The sequence below is a fragment of the Falco peregrinus genome, chromosome 3 (assembly GCF_023634155.1).
Source record: "Falco peregrinus isolate bFalPer1 chromosome 3, bFalPer1.pri, whole genome shotgun sequence".
Lineage (NCBI taxonomy): Eukaryota > Metazoa > Chordata > Aves > Falconiformes > Falconidae > Falco > Falco peregrinus.
Genome location: NC_073723.1, coordinates 57,516,329 through 57,535,504, shown reverse-complemented (window position 1 = coordinate 57,535,504; position 19,176 = coordinate 57,516,329). Strand labels below are relative to the sequence as shown.

Here is a 19,176-nt window from a genome sequence, read left to right as displayed (position 1 = left end):
GCGAGGGGTTCCGGCCAGCCGGGACCCGGCGCGGCAGCTCCAGAGCAAGGACCGGGCGGTGTGAGGACGAGAGGGGCGCAGCGCCCTGGCCCCCGCTCAGCCATTTCAGGTGCCGCCGCTCCCCGGGCCAGAAGGGCGCCGGCTGCCTCCCCTCAGCGCGGCGGGTCGAGGTGACCTTCGCGGGACGGGTCCCCCTTGGCGGGACACCTGCGGAGCCCGCCCGCCCCGCCGCCCTCCCGGCTCACCTTGGCGATGCTGCTGAGGTAGTAGCAGGCGTAGGCGACGCCGAAGCCCAGAACCAGGGACAAGCCCACGCCGGAGCCGAAGAGCCCCACGCGGACCTGGTTCTCCAGGTAGAGGGAGAGCTCCCTGGTCAGCACCTGCCAGTCCATCGCACCCGCGGGGCGGCAGGGCAGCGCAGCGCAGCGCACCCCGGCTGCCGCGGCCGAGCCCACCCCGGCGCGCAGGGAGAGGGAGAAGGAGGAGCTGCCGCCCGTCTCCCGCTGCCGCTGCCCGCGGACGGCTCCGCGCTACAGCGCCGCCGGCGGCATCCCCGCACCGCCGCCGGACCGCCCCCGCGCCGGGCGCCGAGGCCTGCGGGGCGCGGGCGGGGGCCCCGAGGCCGGCACCGGGCTGGGCGCGGAGGAGCGGGCTGCAGGCGGGCGGCCTCCTCCCGCCAAGCGGGCCACGGCGGCCACAGCCTGGCCCGCAGGCGACGAAATCCTGCAGGAGCGCCGCGGCGGGGGCGCGGCCCGGGGCGGCGTGGGGCACCTCAGCCGGCCGGCAGGGCCGGCCCCTCCGCGGCGCGGCCGCCGGCATCGCCCGCCTCACGGTAGGTGCCTCCCTGGGGCGCCCTCGGTGTCACCCTGCCCCTGCGCTCTCCCTCGGGCAGGGCGTGTGGGGTCAGGTAGGAAGGGCCCGTCCAAGAGAGGAGCAGCTGGCGGAGATGTGTGGGGACTCGGTCACTGCTGGGCAGGCAGCGTGTTCCGCTCCCGAGCACCGCTGCTCGAACAGGAGACACGTCCTGTATAGGACAGGAGGAAGAGGGGACACCGGGGCTTCTACGTATTGCACTGGTTAAACAGCAATATGCCTAAATACTTTAAGTGAGACTGAAGTGTGCATCGGCACTTCTCACTGCTGTTAGATGGTGTTAGTGAGGATCAGAGAGGAGTGGATGTGTTCTCTAACTCCCAAGAGAAATTCAGCCCGTTCCCTTTTCAGCCGTATGGATTGTTGCACGGAGGCCCTCACGTGCTTGCTAACTCAGATGCTTCCCCCTTCAGCTTCAGAAAAAGACGCACAGTATCTGCATCTTTTCCTTAGCACAGTACTCGGAAAGCAGCTGATTAACAGAAAGATCCTGGAGCTGAGCATCTGCTATTTGAGATGCATGCATGCACCACAGGACACAGAAGTACTTTCCTTATCCTTATTGTATGCCTCAGCTCCACAACTGTTGAGAGAAGACAGACTTTGCTCAGTGAGACTCTTCACTTCTTAACTTATCCATCTTTTCTTGCTATATCCAAATTTAAAAATATAATTGAATTGGGGACCATAACACACACACACATACAAAAAAAAAAAAGTGTGTGTGGGAGGGAATGAGATGTGGTGGCCTGTTTCGTTTGCTTCTGCTTATTCAGACAGATGTTACCAGAAGAGATCCTGCTCTAACATAAAGCATCTGGGCCCAACCTTTTCTAGTTCACCATGAAATAGTGGTGGCAAGTTCTTGGATATTGGGCCACAGCTTAACTTAGAGAAATACTGAAAGGGACTTAAGCTTTCCATACTGTAGGAAAAAGTGCTGCCATGTTCATACTGTATGATCAAACACTGCTTTGGTGCAGCAACAGTGAATTCCAGTCCTGCTTTGACAACTGTCATGAAAATCCATTGTAACATCCAAAGACTTTGCAATAAAATAATAGTTTCTGACTGCATTGCTAATTTGGATATGGGCTTTGGAAAGTCAAGCATGTTTTACCACTCAGTCTGACAAGCAGAAATCTACTTATCACCACCTTTTCTTCTCAAGTAAAAGCAGTTTGTACAACTGTAAGAATTTTTTATTAAAGAATCAGAATGACGAAAGTATGCAAAGTAATTAATTGATGTTTTATTAAAGCAAACTAATAAAAGTGTATTGCAAGGTTCTGAAGAAACTTAAAAATCCCTGTTCTTCCTATTGAGTCAGCTGTCAAAAGTTTCCAGAGACACAGGGACAGAGCTACTGCAGCCATTGAAGAGTATGGGAATTGGTAAGCAGAGCCTAGGAAGGATCTGGGGTTTGTTTCTTTTCCCCACAGCTGTTACAGAAAAAGGAAACTGAATGGGTGGAAAACCTATTGTTATCAACACTGCACTTCCTCTGCTTCTTCTTATGGAGAACAGCCATACCTAGGTCTTGGTCCTGACTTGCTGGGAATGTATGTTGTATACCCCAGACAAAAGGATTTATCGTGAAGTGTGAGCAGCTGGAATAGACAGCTGAGTTCTGAGAACATGTAGGCTTCATCAACAACATGAACTTAGGCATGTTCGGAGACACAGTTTGGCTGAACTGAGGACTAGACTTTCGGATCCAGAGGAACGTGCTACTTCCAAAGAAGAAAACTAGTTGTTGCTTACGGCAAACTATTCTGCATTCAAGTCCTGTCCCCATTCAGCTGAAGAATCCTTGAGCCACCCAAACACTAAAGAAAAGAAAAATCCTAAATGGCTGAGAAAGAGAACAGTGTGTGTGCCCATGGGGCTAGAAGGCTTATAAATGTATATACACACATTTGACCAAGAAGTGGAAAGCACAGCTGTTAATGGTTATTCAGAGGCATACAAAAACAGCAGTTTAATGACTTGATTAACTAGAGAGATTGAATGCACAAAAAAAGATCTGGACACAAAGGTTGATGAGGTTTATCTGGTCTTTGATCACTACCCTGTGTTGATTATTCATGGCAATATTAACAATGTCAGGCATATATGACATGCTATAGGCAAACTGAAACAAATGACATGTACTGAGAAAGGCTGAGGGGTTTTGTTGCTGTGTAAGCATGTTGTTACACTGTCAACAGCAATAATGTTAGTAACTTCCTTCTGTTTTAAGCAATCCCCATCAGATCCTCCCATTCCAGTGTTGGGTTTTTTTAAAGTCTTTAAAAGGTTATCTCTTGACCTACAACACATTTTGCAGAGCTGAAAAAGGCTGTATTCTGCTTATATTACAGTCACTTCCAAGTGGTTTAGTGCTTGCAAATTTTGTGTGTGCAAAGAAAATAAAGCGGTCACTATTGTGTTTTGAACTCTGCATTTTTTTCAGAGGAAGACAGTTCTACATTCCTAGAGACTTACTATTTGCCGTATGCTCTCTGCTTTCTAAGTGCTTCATAAAATGATTGCATCATCCCACCTCTAATGGATTATAGATTAGGCAGAGAGGAAAGGGCACAGGATTCTTTCATATTGTCTCCCAATTTATCTTGCTTAAGCAATAGAAAATAATTTACAGAAGCCATCGGTTAGTCACAGCTTGATTTACATTTTTGACTAGGAGGCTACACTAGTGCTATGTTGTCTTTATTTCATCTTTTGTTAGGGGAGGTGGTTCTGTGATCAGTTGGGATTTGGGAGGGAGTTACTACACTCTTACTGATGTTCCAATGGACAATTTCAAGCATATTCCAGTGCAGTTCTCTGTAGCTCCACTCTTGGAACTGATTTCAGTAGGCACTGTGGCACCTCTAAGGAGGGGCAAAAAGACTTTTAACGTCAGAGTTTAAAACCTGAGGTTCTATTTGTTTATATTCTTTTAGCATTTAACTTTAGCATTCATCTAACAAAATGGAAAAAATATCTTTGTGTCAGCCTGATCTATGTTGGGAATACTTTTAAAGGCCCAAGTCAATGTATAAAACATCTGAAAAGTTTTCCATCAATGAAGGGGAGAGGGCACTCACTGTTCCTGATATTTATTATCAACAGGGGAATGGGAGAAAAAAGTTGCATTTGAAAAATTCAGGTCAGCATCTTTCAGGCCTTCCTCATGCATATTATAGATTTTTCTTTCCTTAAGTGTTAACTAAGTAGGGAATTAATGAAGTTAATGTAAGTATTCTATGTTGGAGACTCTTCAGATTTCAGAGGAAAAAGCCAGGCTGGGTTTATGTTTGTACTCTTGGTGCTCATGAAAAATTCAATGATTGTGGTATGAGGAATAGCTGCTTCTGTTTGTCCCCTGCTTGAGCTTTGCTACTCTTACTATTATCTCCATATTCCTGAGTATCCATGCACCCCTATCTTTTTCTTCCATGCTGCTCCTATTCACTCCCCCATGAACTATTTTTCAGCCCTTTCAATTGGTAAAGTTGGAGGAAAGAGCACAGGATTCAAAAGGAATGTTTCGTTTCATTTTTATCAACTGTCTGTAACTATGTTTCCTTTAATTAAAGTGTATTTCAGCAGGTGTAGCAGGTAGCCTGATTACAAATGCGACCACATAGTCCACTATCATTTCACTCTCTGTTTAGGTGGTTGAAGATACTTTCAACAGCTGCTGCAACATGAGGACTGCCCAGTATTTGTCTGCCTTGGAATTCCTCTTACAGGATTCAGTCTACATGAAACCAGTTCCCTGCATTTGAATACAGCTGACAAACTGCTAAATACAAAATTGTGGTTAGTAGAGATCAGACCAATTTGACTCATTGTCACGTTAAATAATGGTGATGAAACTTTGTATTGGGTCATCTAAAATGTTCTAAAATAAAGATTAAAATTCTGTGTTATATAGTTAAGTATAACTCTCAGAAACGTGAATTAACTTAAAATTGCTTTGTTCAGAAACCGAAGATGACAATCCACAGCATACTGAAAACTGAGAATATGAGACAGTACATTATAAAATAAATTGAAAGCAAATATATTGAGGACATTTCTCTTAAATTAAGTCCTATTGAATGCAACAAAAAATATCATGCACGTAAATTAGCAGCATTCTTAACATATCTTGATGACCCATGGAGACAGTTTATTTTCCTATCAGTCTAAAAATATTACCTAGTTCGTTCGGACTACATCTAAGAATTTCAAGTACTCTTCTTACAATCTTTGCAATCAGGCAGTTTAATAGGAGGAAGAAATTAATCCTTCCATCCAAGGAAGGAAACATCAACTAGTTTAAAAATAATCTATGAATAAACCACTAATATGTGGCTAAACATTTGAAAATATCAGGTAAATATGCATTTTTTTAATCCTCTGAGATATGCTGAAGTAGGAGGTTTTGTACAGATGTGCAAACATGAGTACATGGTATTGTAGTATTTATGCCCTAGATTGCTACAAAATTTCCACATATTTTGACTTCACATATTTAAAACTTCAAGCTTAACTTCAGAGGTATATTGTTTACTCAAAATAGTTCAGCCTAGCCTAGTAAAACTTAAAACTTTAAACAAGAGAGAAGATTCCAGGATGCTCCTATTAGGGAAAGATAATCTTCTTTAGCCTACACCACTTTTTTCAACATATTGAAGTGTTTAGCCAGATACAGAAAAAAAATATTTCCTTCTCTTTAGCAGATCTCCATGGGATTCGTTTTGTTTCACAGCAGGTAAATAAAGTGATGTATTTACAATCTCTTCTGTGATCAGCTGTTTACCCTAAGATACAGCAGCATGGACACTGTGGATTAATCTAAATGTTCTAATTAACAGTTTCATAGAGGATGCCAGTAGCATAGTGAAAACCAAACCCACCAAAGCATTTTTTTGTGTTACATGACAGCTTGCTCACTATCTGGCATTAAAAAATATTTTAATCTGCAGAAACTAGGAAAAAAATCAATGCCAGTTTTTCCCTGACATTTCTGAAAATCGAGGAAGAAATTGGATTGTGTTACGGATAATGAACCTGGTAAATAGCCAGTGGAAAGTGCAACAAAGTTAACAGGATACGTGTGTTTTAGCATTAACGAGAGATGGTACGTGGCCACGTGATGGCAGCAGAGGCTGAGGAATCGTTCCGAACTGGTTCTTCAGGAGGTTGGAGAAAATATACATTATGTATATTTTCACTTCAAAAGATGTGGCCTGTTCATCTGACCAGAAGTTTCTGTGGAGAGTGACTACATACTTTTCATAATTTTTTTTTAAATTACATTTGGGATAATTTTACTTTTTTTTTTTTTTTTAGTTAAACAGCAGCTTTTATCTCATTTGCATCTTTTATCTCATTTGCAGCCAATATTTGCATCTTTCTTCCTCAATTAGTTGAGTTACCACCCAGAAGAGTAGGTGTATTTTGATAAAATCATGATACTGGCTTACTTTTTTCTAATTTTCCCTTACCTTTTCCTAATACTTTTGTTGACAGGAAAAAGCAGCATTATTAAAACCCCTTTTAGGGAACCCCAGAAAATTAAAATCTAGAATTCCTTCAATTTTTGAAAGGAAGATTAGGAAAACTGCTTGTTCTAACATAAAGTCTTGAACTGCCAAGGAAGAATTTTTGGACTTATATTGGTATAAATTGAGAAGCTCTGCCTTTGTATCTTAAAAAGAAAACTACTCGCTGCTCATTATATGTAAACTAGATGCACTTTCTCGACTCCTGGGAAGCTATTTATATATATATATATAGCCTTCATATGACAAGTCCTGAGAACTCGGGATTTGTGCAAGATAGTAAACAAAACCTCAAAACTCCACGAGTTAATAATTGTCTTTCCAAGAAGTTGGGATTTTTTTCTTCTAAACCATATAAAAGCAGGCTTTCCACATGGGATTCTCTCCTGCAGTAGGCACAGTAGATCCTACACTGCAAGTTCAGCTTTAATCAAACAAGACAGTCCAGAAAAACTTCTACCAAAGTCTCTCTTCAGCCCATGCAAATACTTAACATTAGGATTCCATGCTGGAGCATGACCTGTTGCAGAACTGAAAGGCAACCAGGCAGAGTTGAGGCAAGCACCTCTCAGGAATGGCTTTGATGAATAGGAGCATAGGCTAGATGACCTCCAACGTCCTTATGAGGGTTGTCTTGAAGGCTGCCTACCCTCTAGGAGGGTAGCAGCTGCTCTTACAAAAAGCCAATACACTCTCCAACAATAACAAGGAGTTTAAAGGAATGTCATTAGGTTATGCAAAGCACTGAATTCTCCACAAATCAGAGGTCTTCTCTTATGACCCCTCGCTGGATTGCTCTAATATGGTAGGAAGTAGTAAGGAAGACCATAATCACCAGCTGGAGGATGGCGTGACTCAGCAATACACATAATTTTAGGTAGCCAGAAGGGAATTAATTCTGTAGTTCTTTTTGTGCATTCAGATTCCTGCACTGAATGCATATTAATGAGTCTTTGCAATTACAGGCAAGTATGCCTAAAGCACTGCGATTCTCTTCCTCCAACCTGTGATTTAACTGCTCTGTCAGGACTACCTGAGGTATTCAGTGTGAGCGCTGCCTCACAAGGCAGGCAGCAGTGGTTAATTACAGCAGCACTGTTCAGGTACATGAGGCCTGTGGCAGACGAGCTTTGGTTGCCTCTGCTGCAGCAGCTTAAGGCATTACTGCTCTGCCAGTCTGCCCTGGTGGTCTCCTCTCATAACAGCAATAGCAGAAAAAAACAGTCCCATCCCTCTGCTGATGCTAGGTTGGAGCAGGGTTACAAGTGAGTGTGATTTCTAGATTGTAGAGCCAAAAAGCAAAGAAAGAAACCTTCTGTTAACTTCAGAAGTGAGGGTTCACATGGTGTTTTCCCCCACAACTTGAGGACTGATAGATTAAATTACCTGAAGTGTGAACACATGGGTTCACAAGAGAAAGTCTTGTTTAGCTGACTTGATATCCTTTTGTTATAAGGTCACCTGCCTGGTAGATGAGGGGAAGGCAGTGGATGTTGGTTTTGTAAGGCTTTTGATACTGTCCCTCACAGCATCCTTCTGGACAAGTTGTCGAACTGCAGGATGAGCAGGTTCATGGTATGCTGAGTGAAAGGCAGAACCCAAAGGGTTGTGTGAATGGGGTTTTAATCAGCGATCTGGATGCAGGAGCTGAATGCACCTTTAGCGAGTTTGCTGATGATACCAAACTGGGAGGTGCTATTGACTCTTTCGACGGACAAGAGGCCTTGCGGAAGAATCTGGATAGATTGGAGCATTGGACAATGTTTAATGGGATGAAATGTAACAAGTTGAAATGCTGGATTCTGCACCTAGGACAAAGTAACACCAGGTACCAGTATAAACTGGGGGAGGAGTGGCTGGAGAGCAGCCCCGCAGAAAGGGCTCTGGGGGTGCTGGTCGGCACCAGGCTGGTGTGAGTCACAGGGTGCCCGGGCAGCCCAGGGGGCAAACTGCATCCTGGGGGGCATCAAACAACACAACTAGCCAAGAGGTGATCATCCTGCTGTGTTCAGCACTGGTACAGCCTCACCTCGAGTACGGCGTGCGGTTCTGGGCCCCACAATTTCAGAAGGATGTGAAGGTCCCTGAATGTGTCCAGAGGAGGGCAACAGAGCTGGCGCAAGGGCTGGAAGGCATGTCCTGTGAGGAGCGGCTGAGGACTTTGGGCTTGTCTAGCTTGGAGAAGAGGAGGCTGAGGGGTGACCTCATGGCTCTCTACAGCTTCCTGAGGAGGGGAAGTGGCATGGTCAGGCACTTGGACTAGACAATCACTGTAGGCCCCTTTCAGCTGAAATAGTCTATTATTCTATTCTATGTTGGCTCTAAGCCTGTAAAATAGCCATTTTGTGCAATGAGTGGCAAATGCAAGTTTAGGAGATGGGATGAACTCTCAGCATTCATCAGGGGAACAGTTCTGTTGAGGGACCAGAGGCTTGTTAGAGACAACTGAAAATCTGCATGCATTTATTCTGTGTAAAACCAACCAGCCAATGAGCTAATCCCCTCTGCCTTCCAAAAGGCCCTAAGCCAACAAGGGTTTTTTTCAGCTGAAAAGTGAATATGAGTTCTTTCCTTAAGGTGTTACTGTATCTAGTTTCCCAGTCTAAACAAAATGCTGATACATACCTGTATCTGTCACTTTCCTCATCACAATATGTTAATTGGATTCAACACCATACGGAATCTTTATCTTGCTTATACCTTTGCTTGTTTTATTTATCTCTGATTTTACTTCAGCTTCTTTTCAAAACTCAAAGCTGTCTTTGCTTTTGCTGCTTATATTTTGATTTTTCTACCTCCATCCTTCTGGGAGTCTGAAATAGTCTTCAGGTACTTACAATTAGATTTTTTTACTTATTGTTCTAGTACTAATTTTAATGCTGATATATAATCCTGTGGGTGATACTAGAAAAAAATCAGATAGGACCACTAAATGTGCAATATAACTTTAAAACCAAATCTTTCCCCAAAGCTATATCCTTTTCCATTCTCTGTGGTCACTTTTTAAATCCCCGTCTGAAACTGGTGTTTAGAAGTTATTTTGAAGGCTAATTCAGAGAAAAGGTTCAAAAGCTAAAGCTAAAGACCTTTTTGCCTTGCTGATTGGTTAAACACCAAGCAGGTGCACAGAATAAATAATATAATGTATGATTCAAAGAGAAAACACCACAAAATATTTGGGATTCTGGAAAACCTAATCATGTAGCCAATGACAATTTTGCAACTTTTTGTGGCCATGTAGGGCTAGAAATGACAAGAGAACAGAGTTTAGAAATCAGTCATGTAGTCACTGGCAAATGAATATGTCAGATCAGTCTGTCCGCTCTTTACTTTTTACCACACCAATAAAATGATACAAGCTTCTCTATTTTGAGCTATGGAGAACCCCCTCTTAGCTTTTAGGGGAGCATTCACATTCAGTCCAATAGATGCTGGGTTCCAGTTCTTACCTATATTCTTGTGTGTCTAAGCCACCTCTGAAATAATCCAGGCATCTTCAGAGATTCTTTTTTTTTTTTTTTGCAAGTAAATAATCTGATAGAAAAAGTAGGCGAGTAGAAGGAGAGGCAAGGGCTATTGGGATAGACAGAGCAGGAGTGGTCAGAAGAAGGATTATAAGGAGAGAAGCTCCAGGATAATACCACATGCATTGCTGCTGAAGTGTAGCAGCAGACTCTTTTAAGATCTATAATTTAGGCAATACCTTTCTTGGAAAAATAAATGTAAGGGATGAATTATTCTGATTATCTCCAGAACTAATTCCAGTCTCTGACTTTGTTGGTTTTCCTGGCACACATTTCCTAGTTGCAAAAAGGGAACATTACGACCACAGATAGAGCCTTGGTAGATCAACAGATCAAGAACTCTCCAGAGCTTCTGAGAAATTCTGCCATGTACCAAATGTAATAAGCTAGAACAAGCTGCGGGTACTTTTGTATGGGGAGAACTATCTGCAAGAAAACCCAACTGCCTGGCAGTTGCATGCTTTTCTAGGGTGGTATCTGTTGGCATTTTGAGGTTTTCACTGCAGAAGTAGAAATCAGACCCTGCTTGGGAGGGTCTATCGTCAGGACATAATTTCATGTTTGAGGCAACATTCTTTAGCCTTAGCATGGGTTAGGAAGGAATGAATTATGTGAAGAATGCGGTGGTAGTCTGGTGGTTACATCTTCATATTATTCTGCTTTGCTATACATATTGTGGAAAACTACACAAAAGAAATAAGGAAGTGACCTCATAGACTCTTCTAGCTATATTAAAACCACAAAGGTGGAAGGAAGCACAGAAACAGTAAAAATACCCAGGACACAAGAGTATCTGGGATGCCTTTTATCAGCCATTTCCTTGTGGACTAAGAAATGCTATTAGTTTGTCCAGTTCAAACTGTCTGTCCTTTAAGATGGATGTTTTAAAAAGCTGATCAGAACATGGTTAGAGAGACACAAAAAACCCAACAATCTGATGGCCACTTTTAAAATAATCGCATTCTATATATGATTAGCCAAGATGTGTGGAGTTCTTGAGTGTTGTGGGAGTGCTAGGGAGGAGGGTACTTTACGAAGCATTGCAGGTATGTGCTCAAAGTTTGACTAGGTACATCCTCCTGGAAGGATACTCCGAGGAGAGATGCCCGAGGTGGGAATAGCGGGTGGAAGTACCCATTCCCCTCTTTTGCTGACTGGAGCACTTGAAAAGCAGCTAAAAAAAATTCCCGGGCTACAGAAGTACAGCCCCGCTAGGCTCACCTCAACGGCACGCAGGACTCACGCCCACAGTTTGAAAACGGGATTTCAGGGCACAGGAGTAACTGAAAAAGGAGGAAAACGCAACACAGATTTACCTCAGATAGGCCGCGCAAGACTCGGTTGATACCATTTAATTGATAATTCCTCTGTCACTAAAGGACAGGCGATACGAGCAACTCCTCCAGGACGGCGAGGGAAGCGGGCGTTTGGGAAGGGCCTGGCCGCGGGCGCGCCCGCCCTGCCGCTGCCGCCAAGATCACCGCAGCGCCCGGCGGGCCGGGCCCGCGGCCCTCGGGGGGGGGCTCAACGGCGGCCGCAGAAGGAACCGCCAGGCTGGCGGCCCGGATGAGCCCCCGGCAGCTCTGCCGGCAGGGGTAAATAAATCCCCGTTCCCTCCTCCGCTTGTTCCCACTTCCACCGGCACAGGCCCGCGACCGGTTCGGCGAAGGCGGGGCGGCAGCGGCCCCGGAGCGCCGGTCACTGCCCACCTCGGCTCCGCAGGTGGCGCCCGAGCGCCGCGCCGCCTCGGCCGGGCCCCGCCGTGCTGCGGCTGCGCGGAGGCGCCGGGGTGGGCGCGTGCGCGGCGCGGCGCGGGGGGCGGGCACTGGCGGCTGCCGCCGGTCTCCCTGGTGCTGCCGCCGTCGCGGCTGCAGTTCCCGGATGTAGCGGCGGGCGCGAGGGGCCGGCGGTGGTTTGCCGCTGTGGGGTACGGGCGGGCGCCGCGGGCCGGGGGGGACCGCTGCGGCGCTAGGGGCGCGGAGGATGGGTGCGTAGGAAGGTAGGGAGGAAGCGAGCGAGACGAAGAGTCGGCCGGAGACTCCCGCCCATCGGCTCCCGTCGCCCGGTCGCGTCCCCCGGCCCGTCGGAAGGGCCCCTCCCTCCGCCCTTCGCCGCTCACCGTCGCGTCAGGATTGCCCCCCTGCCCCCCGCCCCCCTCCCTCCCTCGCCGGACCGGCACCCGCGGCCCGCGCCCTCCCTCGCCGCGCCCGAGGCAGCCGTCCCCATCGGGGTCCCCCTCCGTCGCCTGCGGGCTGCGCGCCCCCTCCAGCCGCCCCGGGGCCCGGGCCCGCCGGGCGTCGCCGGAATGAGCAGCTCGCGGAACAACCGGGTGATGGTGGAGGGAGTCGGAGCCCGGGTGGTCCGGGGCCCGGACTGGAAGTGGGGAAAGCAGGATGGCGGCGAGGGCCATGTGGGCACCGTCCGCAGCTTCGAGAGCCCCGAGGAGGTGGTCGTGGTGTGGGACAACGGCACCGCCGCCAACTACCGCTGCTCCGGGGCCTACGACCTCCGCATCCTCGACAGCGCGCCCACCGGTGAGCGGCGGCCGGGGGCGGGGCGGGAGGGCAGCGGGGAGCTCGCGCCACCCCGTCGCGGCCGCGGCGGGTGCGGGGGGGGGGGGGCAGCGCCCCGGGGCCCATCACGGGGGTGGGTTGCGCCCCCCGTCCCTCTGGGCGCTGAGGGGGGGAAGAGGCGCTTACCGACCCCCGCCCTCGCGGGGCTGCGCGCGCGGGGGGCTCCGCGTGCGCGCACGTATGTGTGCATATGCGCGGACTTGGAATAAACGTATAGTGTGTGGCCGTGGGGGGAGGAGGAGTTGGCCGGGGACTTTTTCAATTGAGGTGGGCGAAGCAAAGGTGAGCCGCCGTAGCGAGCCGGCGCCCGGTGTGCCGGGGGTGGGGTGGGCAGTGGAGGGAGAGAAGCGGGAGGATTATGCCTCGAGGTTCTGTTTTGTTTGTGTCCCTCCTTCCTCCCCGTGCCCTGCCCCTTCTTGCATTTGTATTTCAGGGCTGGTTTGTACAGCGGTGACGGTCACGCTAAGCCTAGTTTGAGGGATATTGTAGGAAAGAGATGTAGCACCTTTTGGCTAGAGGTTATATTAAGTGGCTGAAATTCCGTTTTGTCTTGTAATCTGCTCGTTGCCCCTGGTCTGTACTGCCAGACCTGCTGTGAGATAGTGAAGGTGCCGGGGAAAAAAAATGCATTTGTTCTGTCTTCTGATTACTTGGCTGCTTGATATTTATGCTTTGAATTCAGTCAGTTTGATCCGCACAGACATTATGCGGCAGTGTTAGTGTTGCAAACACTGCAGGGTAATGTTCGTTTTAGCACCTGTTTTTACACTGAAAACTCCCCCGCCAAATAGATCGTTCAGTTTCATCAGAAATACAGCGAGGTGATTTTGGGCTGCACAGGATTGCCTCAGTAATGAGTTGAAGGGGCTGATTGGTTGGGCTGCTTGGATGTACTGCTTTTGTAATGTATCTTTTGCATAGAATATGATGGAGAGACCATGTTTAAGGCAGCTATGTGTAGTGCTACAGAAAGGACAATTATAGCAGTGAGTTGAAGCCAAAAGACTTTTTGAAGAGACAGAATCATGGCATTCATTGGAATGAATTTCAAAAATATTGAAAAGGAAAAAAACTCCACACATTGCACAGTGAGCCTTTGAGATTTAGGTTTTCGGTGTCTGGGTATCTTCCTTTCTCTTGGCTTCATGGCAGGTTTTTTTTTGTTGTTGTTTTGGAGGGTAGATGCTGTTAAAATGAGCTGAAAATCTTTTTGCAATGGACCTGGGAACAAGAAGCTGAGTAGTCTTTCAAGTTGTCAGTCTTTGTCTTGCAGATGTTTATGCTTTGAAACTTCACTTGCATTTGATGTCCTGTAGAAACCAGTGGGACTACTTCTGTTTAAAACTGAAGTGTATGCATAAATGTTGAATATGAGCCTTGAATGCTCGTTATTCTGGTTCTGCTTGACATATTCGCAAACTGACAGTGTCCTGTTAACTGCATCCAGAACCCTAGACTTAATACTCAATTTTAAGTCTCTGGGTTTTGTTTCTGTTTTTGGTGGTGGTGTGTTGTTTGTTTGGTTTGGTTTTGTTTTGTTTTCCTGCTTTAATCTTTCTAATTTTCAGTTATGTTTATACTTTTGTAATTTCCTACTTCATGTAGGACTGTGTACATTGCTATGGGAAAAACTCATAAGCATTGCTGTTTTCAGGCTTTGCAGAGTGGTATTCCTCTTCCTGAGGTTTTTGCCCAATGTGTGCATTGTCCTTGCGGAACAGCTGCATGGAACTACCCAGGGTTGCTTTTTCCTAGAGGGTGTTATTTTGAGGTCATGATACCTTGGAGATAGAAAGAGTAAAAAATCTGTAAAGTAGTAGCAGCAGAAGGACAACGTTAGTGAAAATAGGATGCTGTCAGTTTGGGCGGAAATCCTCATTTTACTACTGATTCACTTTGTAGTCTTGGGCAAGTCACCTTCTTCAGTTTTCCACCTTGCTGTAATTGCTTACTTTTCTCTGTGGTAGTGATTATCCATTGTTTAGAATAAGGGACTCTGACTTTGGATGGCAGTTTGATACTGTCTTTTAGGGGCATTTAGATAATTTTGATGTAAATTTACAACTGGAAAAGTGGGATTAGGTGGCGGGAATTTCTAATGGTAGCATTAATAATGATGCTGTTGAGCAAGGAAATGTTATAAAATATGGGGTGGTTTTCAGTTGAATACTTAGCACAGTGTTAAATCATGGCTTTTATAGTTTAAAATGAAAAAAATATCTCTGGTTCATAAATCTACAGTCACAACATGATTGTAAGTTTATAGTGAGAATAAATACAAAAATCCAGCAACAAATAATTTCATTTGGCTTTCTACTGCTGTAAGTTCTTTTTATTAGGTATTCAAAGCCAGACTTGATTGTAAGTTCTTAAAAGTGGTGTTTACAGCCAGGGTTGCTGCTTTGATGAGTTTGAGGCCTGTGCAGCCAGAAACAGCAGTGATGCATCCGGAACCTGTTGTGGTACAGAAGTAATGTTTGAAGCTCATAGTATTAAAAAAAATAGACAACCACCAAACAAGCAAAAAAAAACAAAAATCAAAAAAACCCTTACTGAATTTGATACATGTATGTGCATGTGTATGTGAATGCTTTTCCTTTGATTCCAGAACAGTGCTTTATAGGCTTAACGATGTACTGTTCTTGTATTTTAATGGTTGCAGGCTATTACCAGCCTTGTGAAACTATGTTAACTTTTTATAAAACTTAAGTAGCCTAACTAAATACTAACTTCTTAGGACAGTCTTCTTTAAAAGAAGAACTAATCAACACTTTACATGAAGTATCTCTTGTAAGCTGTTTGCTTCAGATGTAGTCATCTGGGTAATGAGTGACTTGTGATATGAAGTTTTGTGTTTTGGTTATGTCTACCAAGGTGGCTGTATTAGCTGCCCTTTGGTGATCATATTTATATTGGCCAGCATTTCTTTAAGCAAGACAGAGCGATTGAGAGGGATTAGTAAACTTAAGAATCTGTAAAGAAATTAAATTTCAGTTAGAAGAAACTTCATTTAGGTCCTGTGTAGCAGGCTCCTAAATGGAGTAAGTGGTGGGATGGGCAACCGCACTGCGCTGCTAATGTATCACAATTACTTGCAAATAAAGCTTTTTCCTGTTTTTTCAATTTTGATCCAGGATCTAGGAGTCTTGAGAGTTCTTTTTCTCTGGTAGCATTGTGGAAGAGAAGCAATGGAGTAGTTTTCTGAGCTGCTGAACAGAAACTGAAAGTATATAAACCCAAGCTTTATATTTAGAAGGGAAGGCAGCCTTTTGCCAATGGTAAAGGCTGTACGGTAGCATGTTTGTAGAGAGCATTCCTGACCACCTTCACATAATACTCATGATCATTACAGAAGCATCTTGTGTTTATTCTCTTTCTAAAGTTTTGCTTTCTACAAAGCTTAGGCAAAAATCAATTTGTCATCCATTTCCTATTTTATATGGTTGGTTCAAAGTAACAATGTTATTTTCCTGCTTAAAATATCTACCTAACTGTGTTTGAATAAGGGGAGGTGGCAGAGGGACTGGGGTCAGGAAATGGAATCTTGACATGGAATTTATCCTGCAGCTAGAGTGAGCATCTATGCAGCATGTACTGTATTCTGCTGATACTGAAAATGTAGGTGCTATCTGATCAGTGGCTTTCTGTACTTGTATTAATAGTTTCCTGTAACCTGAAGAGTTGCATAAATCATCATAAAGTGATGCATGTCAAAACATCTTAAAAGGTAGACCACCTTGCATGATTTATCCTACATATTTATTTGTTCTTGCTTTTAGCACATCAATCAAGTGTAGTTTAAGGCAGATAATAAAAATGTTCTTAGTGGCTATTTGTAAATACTTACAGAACCCCTTACAAGTTAAAAAAAATCTTACAGGTTCATGAGCAGTGGTACTTGGGAAGCCTGTTTTTTGTTGTTGATTTTTGGTTGGGTTTTTTTTTTCATAGACATGTCCTTTGTTCTTCCCGCCCTTCCCCCATGCCTCCTGCACAATAATCCTCTCCCTTCTTGTGTATCTTGTGATATCCTTACCAGATAGGAAATGTGCTTTGGCAAGTCTGGCATCTCTTGTATATAATAATTGTTCAGTCGGTTGCTGCCAGACAAAGTATTTAATAGATGAGTTATGTTTGTGGAGACACTGATTTGAGTTTTCACAGTTTGTCAGAATCTGATTAATCTCTATGAATTAATTTTTACACTACAGCCAGACTCCAGGCAAACTGAAAAAAAAGGATCTGGAGTGGAAGAATGGGAGCAACAGAACATTGCTATTGCTTTTCTTAGTAGTTTATGGTTTCCCTTGCCTGATGGTAGCATTGTCATTATGATATGAAAGGATTTTGGCTTTTTCAAGTTCTGTAGAGAGGAAGTCCATTGGAAACCAGATTTTGTTGGTTCTAAGAAGTAATTGACATCACTGACTTCTGTGCTTAACAGTGAGCAGTACGGATACCTCTTGTACATCTTATTTTACTCTTAAAATGTTCTTTTATTGGGCAGCTGTCTACCGCCACCTAATTATCTTTAGTACAAAAAAGATATTTGTAACAAATTCAAATAGCAATTTGAGCAATGCTGCTTCTATTTCCTCTCACAGCTGTAAGAGTGAGCATGGGTTTTAAAAACTTGTAGGCAAAAGCTGTAAAATTGATATATAAATGAGTGGTGAGCTAGGTAATCCAGGGAAGATTTGGAAACGGATGACAAAAATGGAAATAACCATGGCATGGGCATAAAAATAGGAAACTAATGTGAAATGCAAATAATAAAAACACTAATGACAAGTGGAGAGCAGCAATACTAGATTTTATGGTGTACTAAGATTGGAGGAACATTAGGAAATAGCAGGTATTTAAAATTAGGCATAGTGAAAGTTCTCTTCTTATCACCTGGTTTCTTTCGTTTTTTTCAGTGCAGTGGAGGATGAAAAAAAATCTGTCTCATTTTGAAATAGTCTGCTCCTAGGAATTTTTGAGAAGTATTTAGAGGTTTAGTTTTTGCATTATCTCATTCTAGAGAGCTAAAGTGCTCTTCTCGTTCACAGCTGGCCAGCTGCAGGGCTGATGTTTGAATTTTGAAGTTTTTATGGCACTTTATGTATTCCGGTAGTTTAATTAAGGTATTCTTTCCAAATAGAAGCTTTGTAAAGTTTGTGTTTCTCAACCAGCCTTTCTTTCAAGGAGTGGAAGTGGTTTATGCGATAGATATGGGTTGCATTTGGGTCAGGATTTCAGTTTGGCTCCAGAACCTACACTTGACCTAGTCTCCTGGTTGCTGCTGTGTACTGTGCTTTGGTTTACATCATGGCATGGTTTTGGAATGTGAAAACTGGTTTACTTCTTGATGAAAGTAAACTGAAAAATAGGATCTCGGTGCTCATGAGCATCCAGTCCACTGGGCTAGAGCAGAGCTAATCTGAAACATTAGAAATAATGTCTCCATCCTTCCCTCCAAAATATGTGCAATGCCAACATCAGATCATCAGTACTGCATTTTGTTGAGTAGATGGAGACCATGGTGATGCAGACTGTCCACTTGCAGGCTGTGGAGGGCCACAGTGGAGCAGGCATCCACACTGCAGCCTGTAGGGAACCCCACGCTGGAGCAGGTGGACATGCTGAAGGAAGCTGTAGCCCATGGAGAGCTCATGCTTGAGCAGTGTCTTTCTGAAGGACTGCAGCCTGTGAAGAGGGCCTAATGCTGGGACAGGGGAAAAGTGTGAAGAGCTATTATGGACTGACCACAATCTCCTGGTCCCTATCTTCACCAAAATTTCTTCACCAAAAGGGTTGTCAAGCGTTGGAACAGGCTGCTTAGGGAAGTGGTTGAGTCACCACCCCTGCAGGTATTTAAAAGACATGTAGACAATGGTACTTAGGGACATGGTTTAGTAGTGGACTTGGCGGTGTTAGGTTAATGGTTGAACTTCATGATGTTAAGGGTCTTTTCCAACGAAAATGATTCTGTGATTCTGTTTCCCCTGGGGAGAAACAGGGAGGAAGAAGGGGGAGGGTAGGGAGAAGGTGTTTTAGTTTTTGTCTTTTTCACCATCCTTTTGTTTTTTTAATTGGCTAGAAACTTAATTTTCCCCAAGTCAAGTCTGCTTTGCATGTAACGGCAATTCGTAAGTGATCCCACTTTTATCTTGACCTACAAGCTTTTTAATTTCATTTTTGCTCCCTGTTCTGTTGAGGAGGGAGAGTGAGAGCGCAGCTGGGTTGGCATATAGCAGCCAGCCAAGGTCAACCCACCACGCTTGTGTACTATACTACCTTGTCCACTTAATTTTCTTTTTTATTCTTTTAACCTTCTTTAAAACAAATCACTGATTTAAGTAGTTTGTGTCATGAACGTGAATAAGAGTTTAGCAACCACATTTTGTGATTCAACAAGTAGTACCTTGGCTTACCATCTTTTTTTAGTAGGTGAAGCTTAGTCCCCCTGTCATCAGAGGCATACGAATTATCTCTGGTGCAGTGGTTAAACATTCTGTAACAGGATTGCTTGCCTGCTCCTGCCCCGCAATGCTTTGTTTGTTGTGCCAGCAGCGTTGTGCAGCACCACAAGGAACAGGATTGGGAAACCAATTCTGCTGAATATTTTTCCTTCTGGCTGTTTTCCAGCTGGGTGTGTTTCTTGATCCAGTTTACAGCTCAGCT

At 44.8% G+C, this 19,176-nt stretch overlaps 2 protein-coding genes across 9 annotated transcripts in view; one reads left to right on the top strand and one right to left on the bottom strand.

Moving 5' to 3' along the window:
- ABHD3 (abhydrolase domain containing 3, phospholipase) overlaps positions 1-3,230 on the bottom strand; it is a 29,893-nt gene extending 26,663 nt beyond the window's left edge. The window contains exon 1 of the mRNA XM_055799063.1: positions 246-3,230. Coding sequence (XP_055655038.1) covers positions 246-392 — 147 coding nt within the window. The 5' untranslated portion in view covers positions 393-3,230. The remainder of the gene's footprint in view (positions 1-245) is intronic.
- Positions 3,231-11,827: 8,597 nt separating this feature from the next.
- MIB1 (MIB E3 ubiquitin protein ligase 1) overlaps positions 11,828-19,176 on the top strand; it is an 83,017-nt gene continuing 75,668 nt past the window's right edge. For 3 of the 8 annotated variants that reach the window (XM_055799052.1, XM_055799055.1, XM_055799054.1), the window contains exon 1: positions 11,830-12,471. In XM_055799052.1, the coding sequence (XP_055655027.1) occupies positions 12,243-12,471 (229 nt within the window). In that variant the 5' untranslated portion in view covers positions 11,830-12,242. Of the gene's footprint in view, positions 12,472-19,176 lie in introns of all 8 variants that reach the window. The other 5 variants (XM_055799057.1, XM_055799056.1, XM_055799051.1 and 2 more) reach the window with 3 other exon arrangements.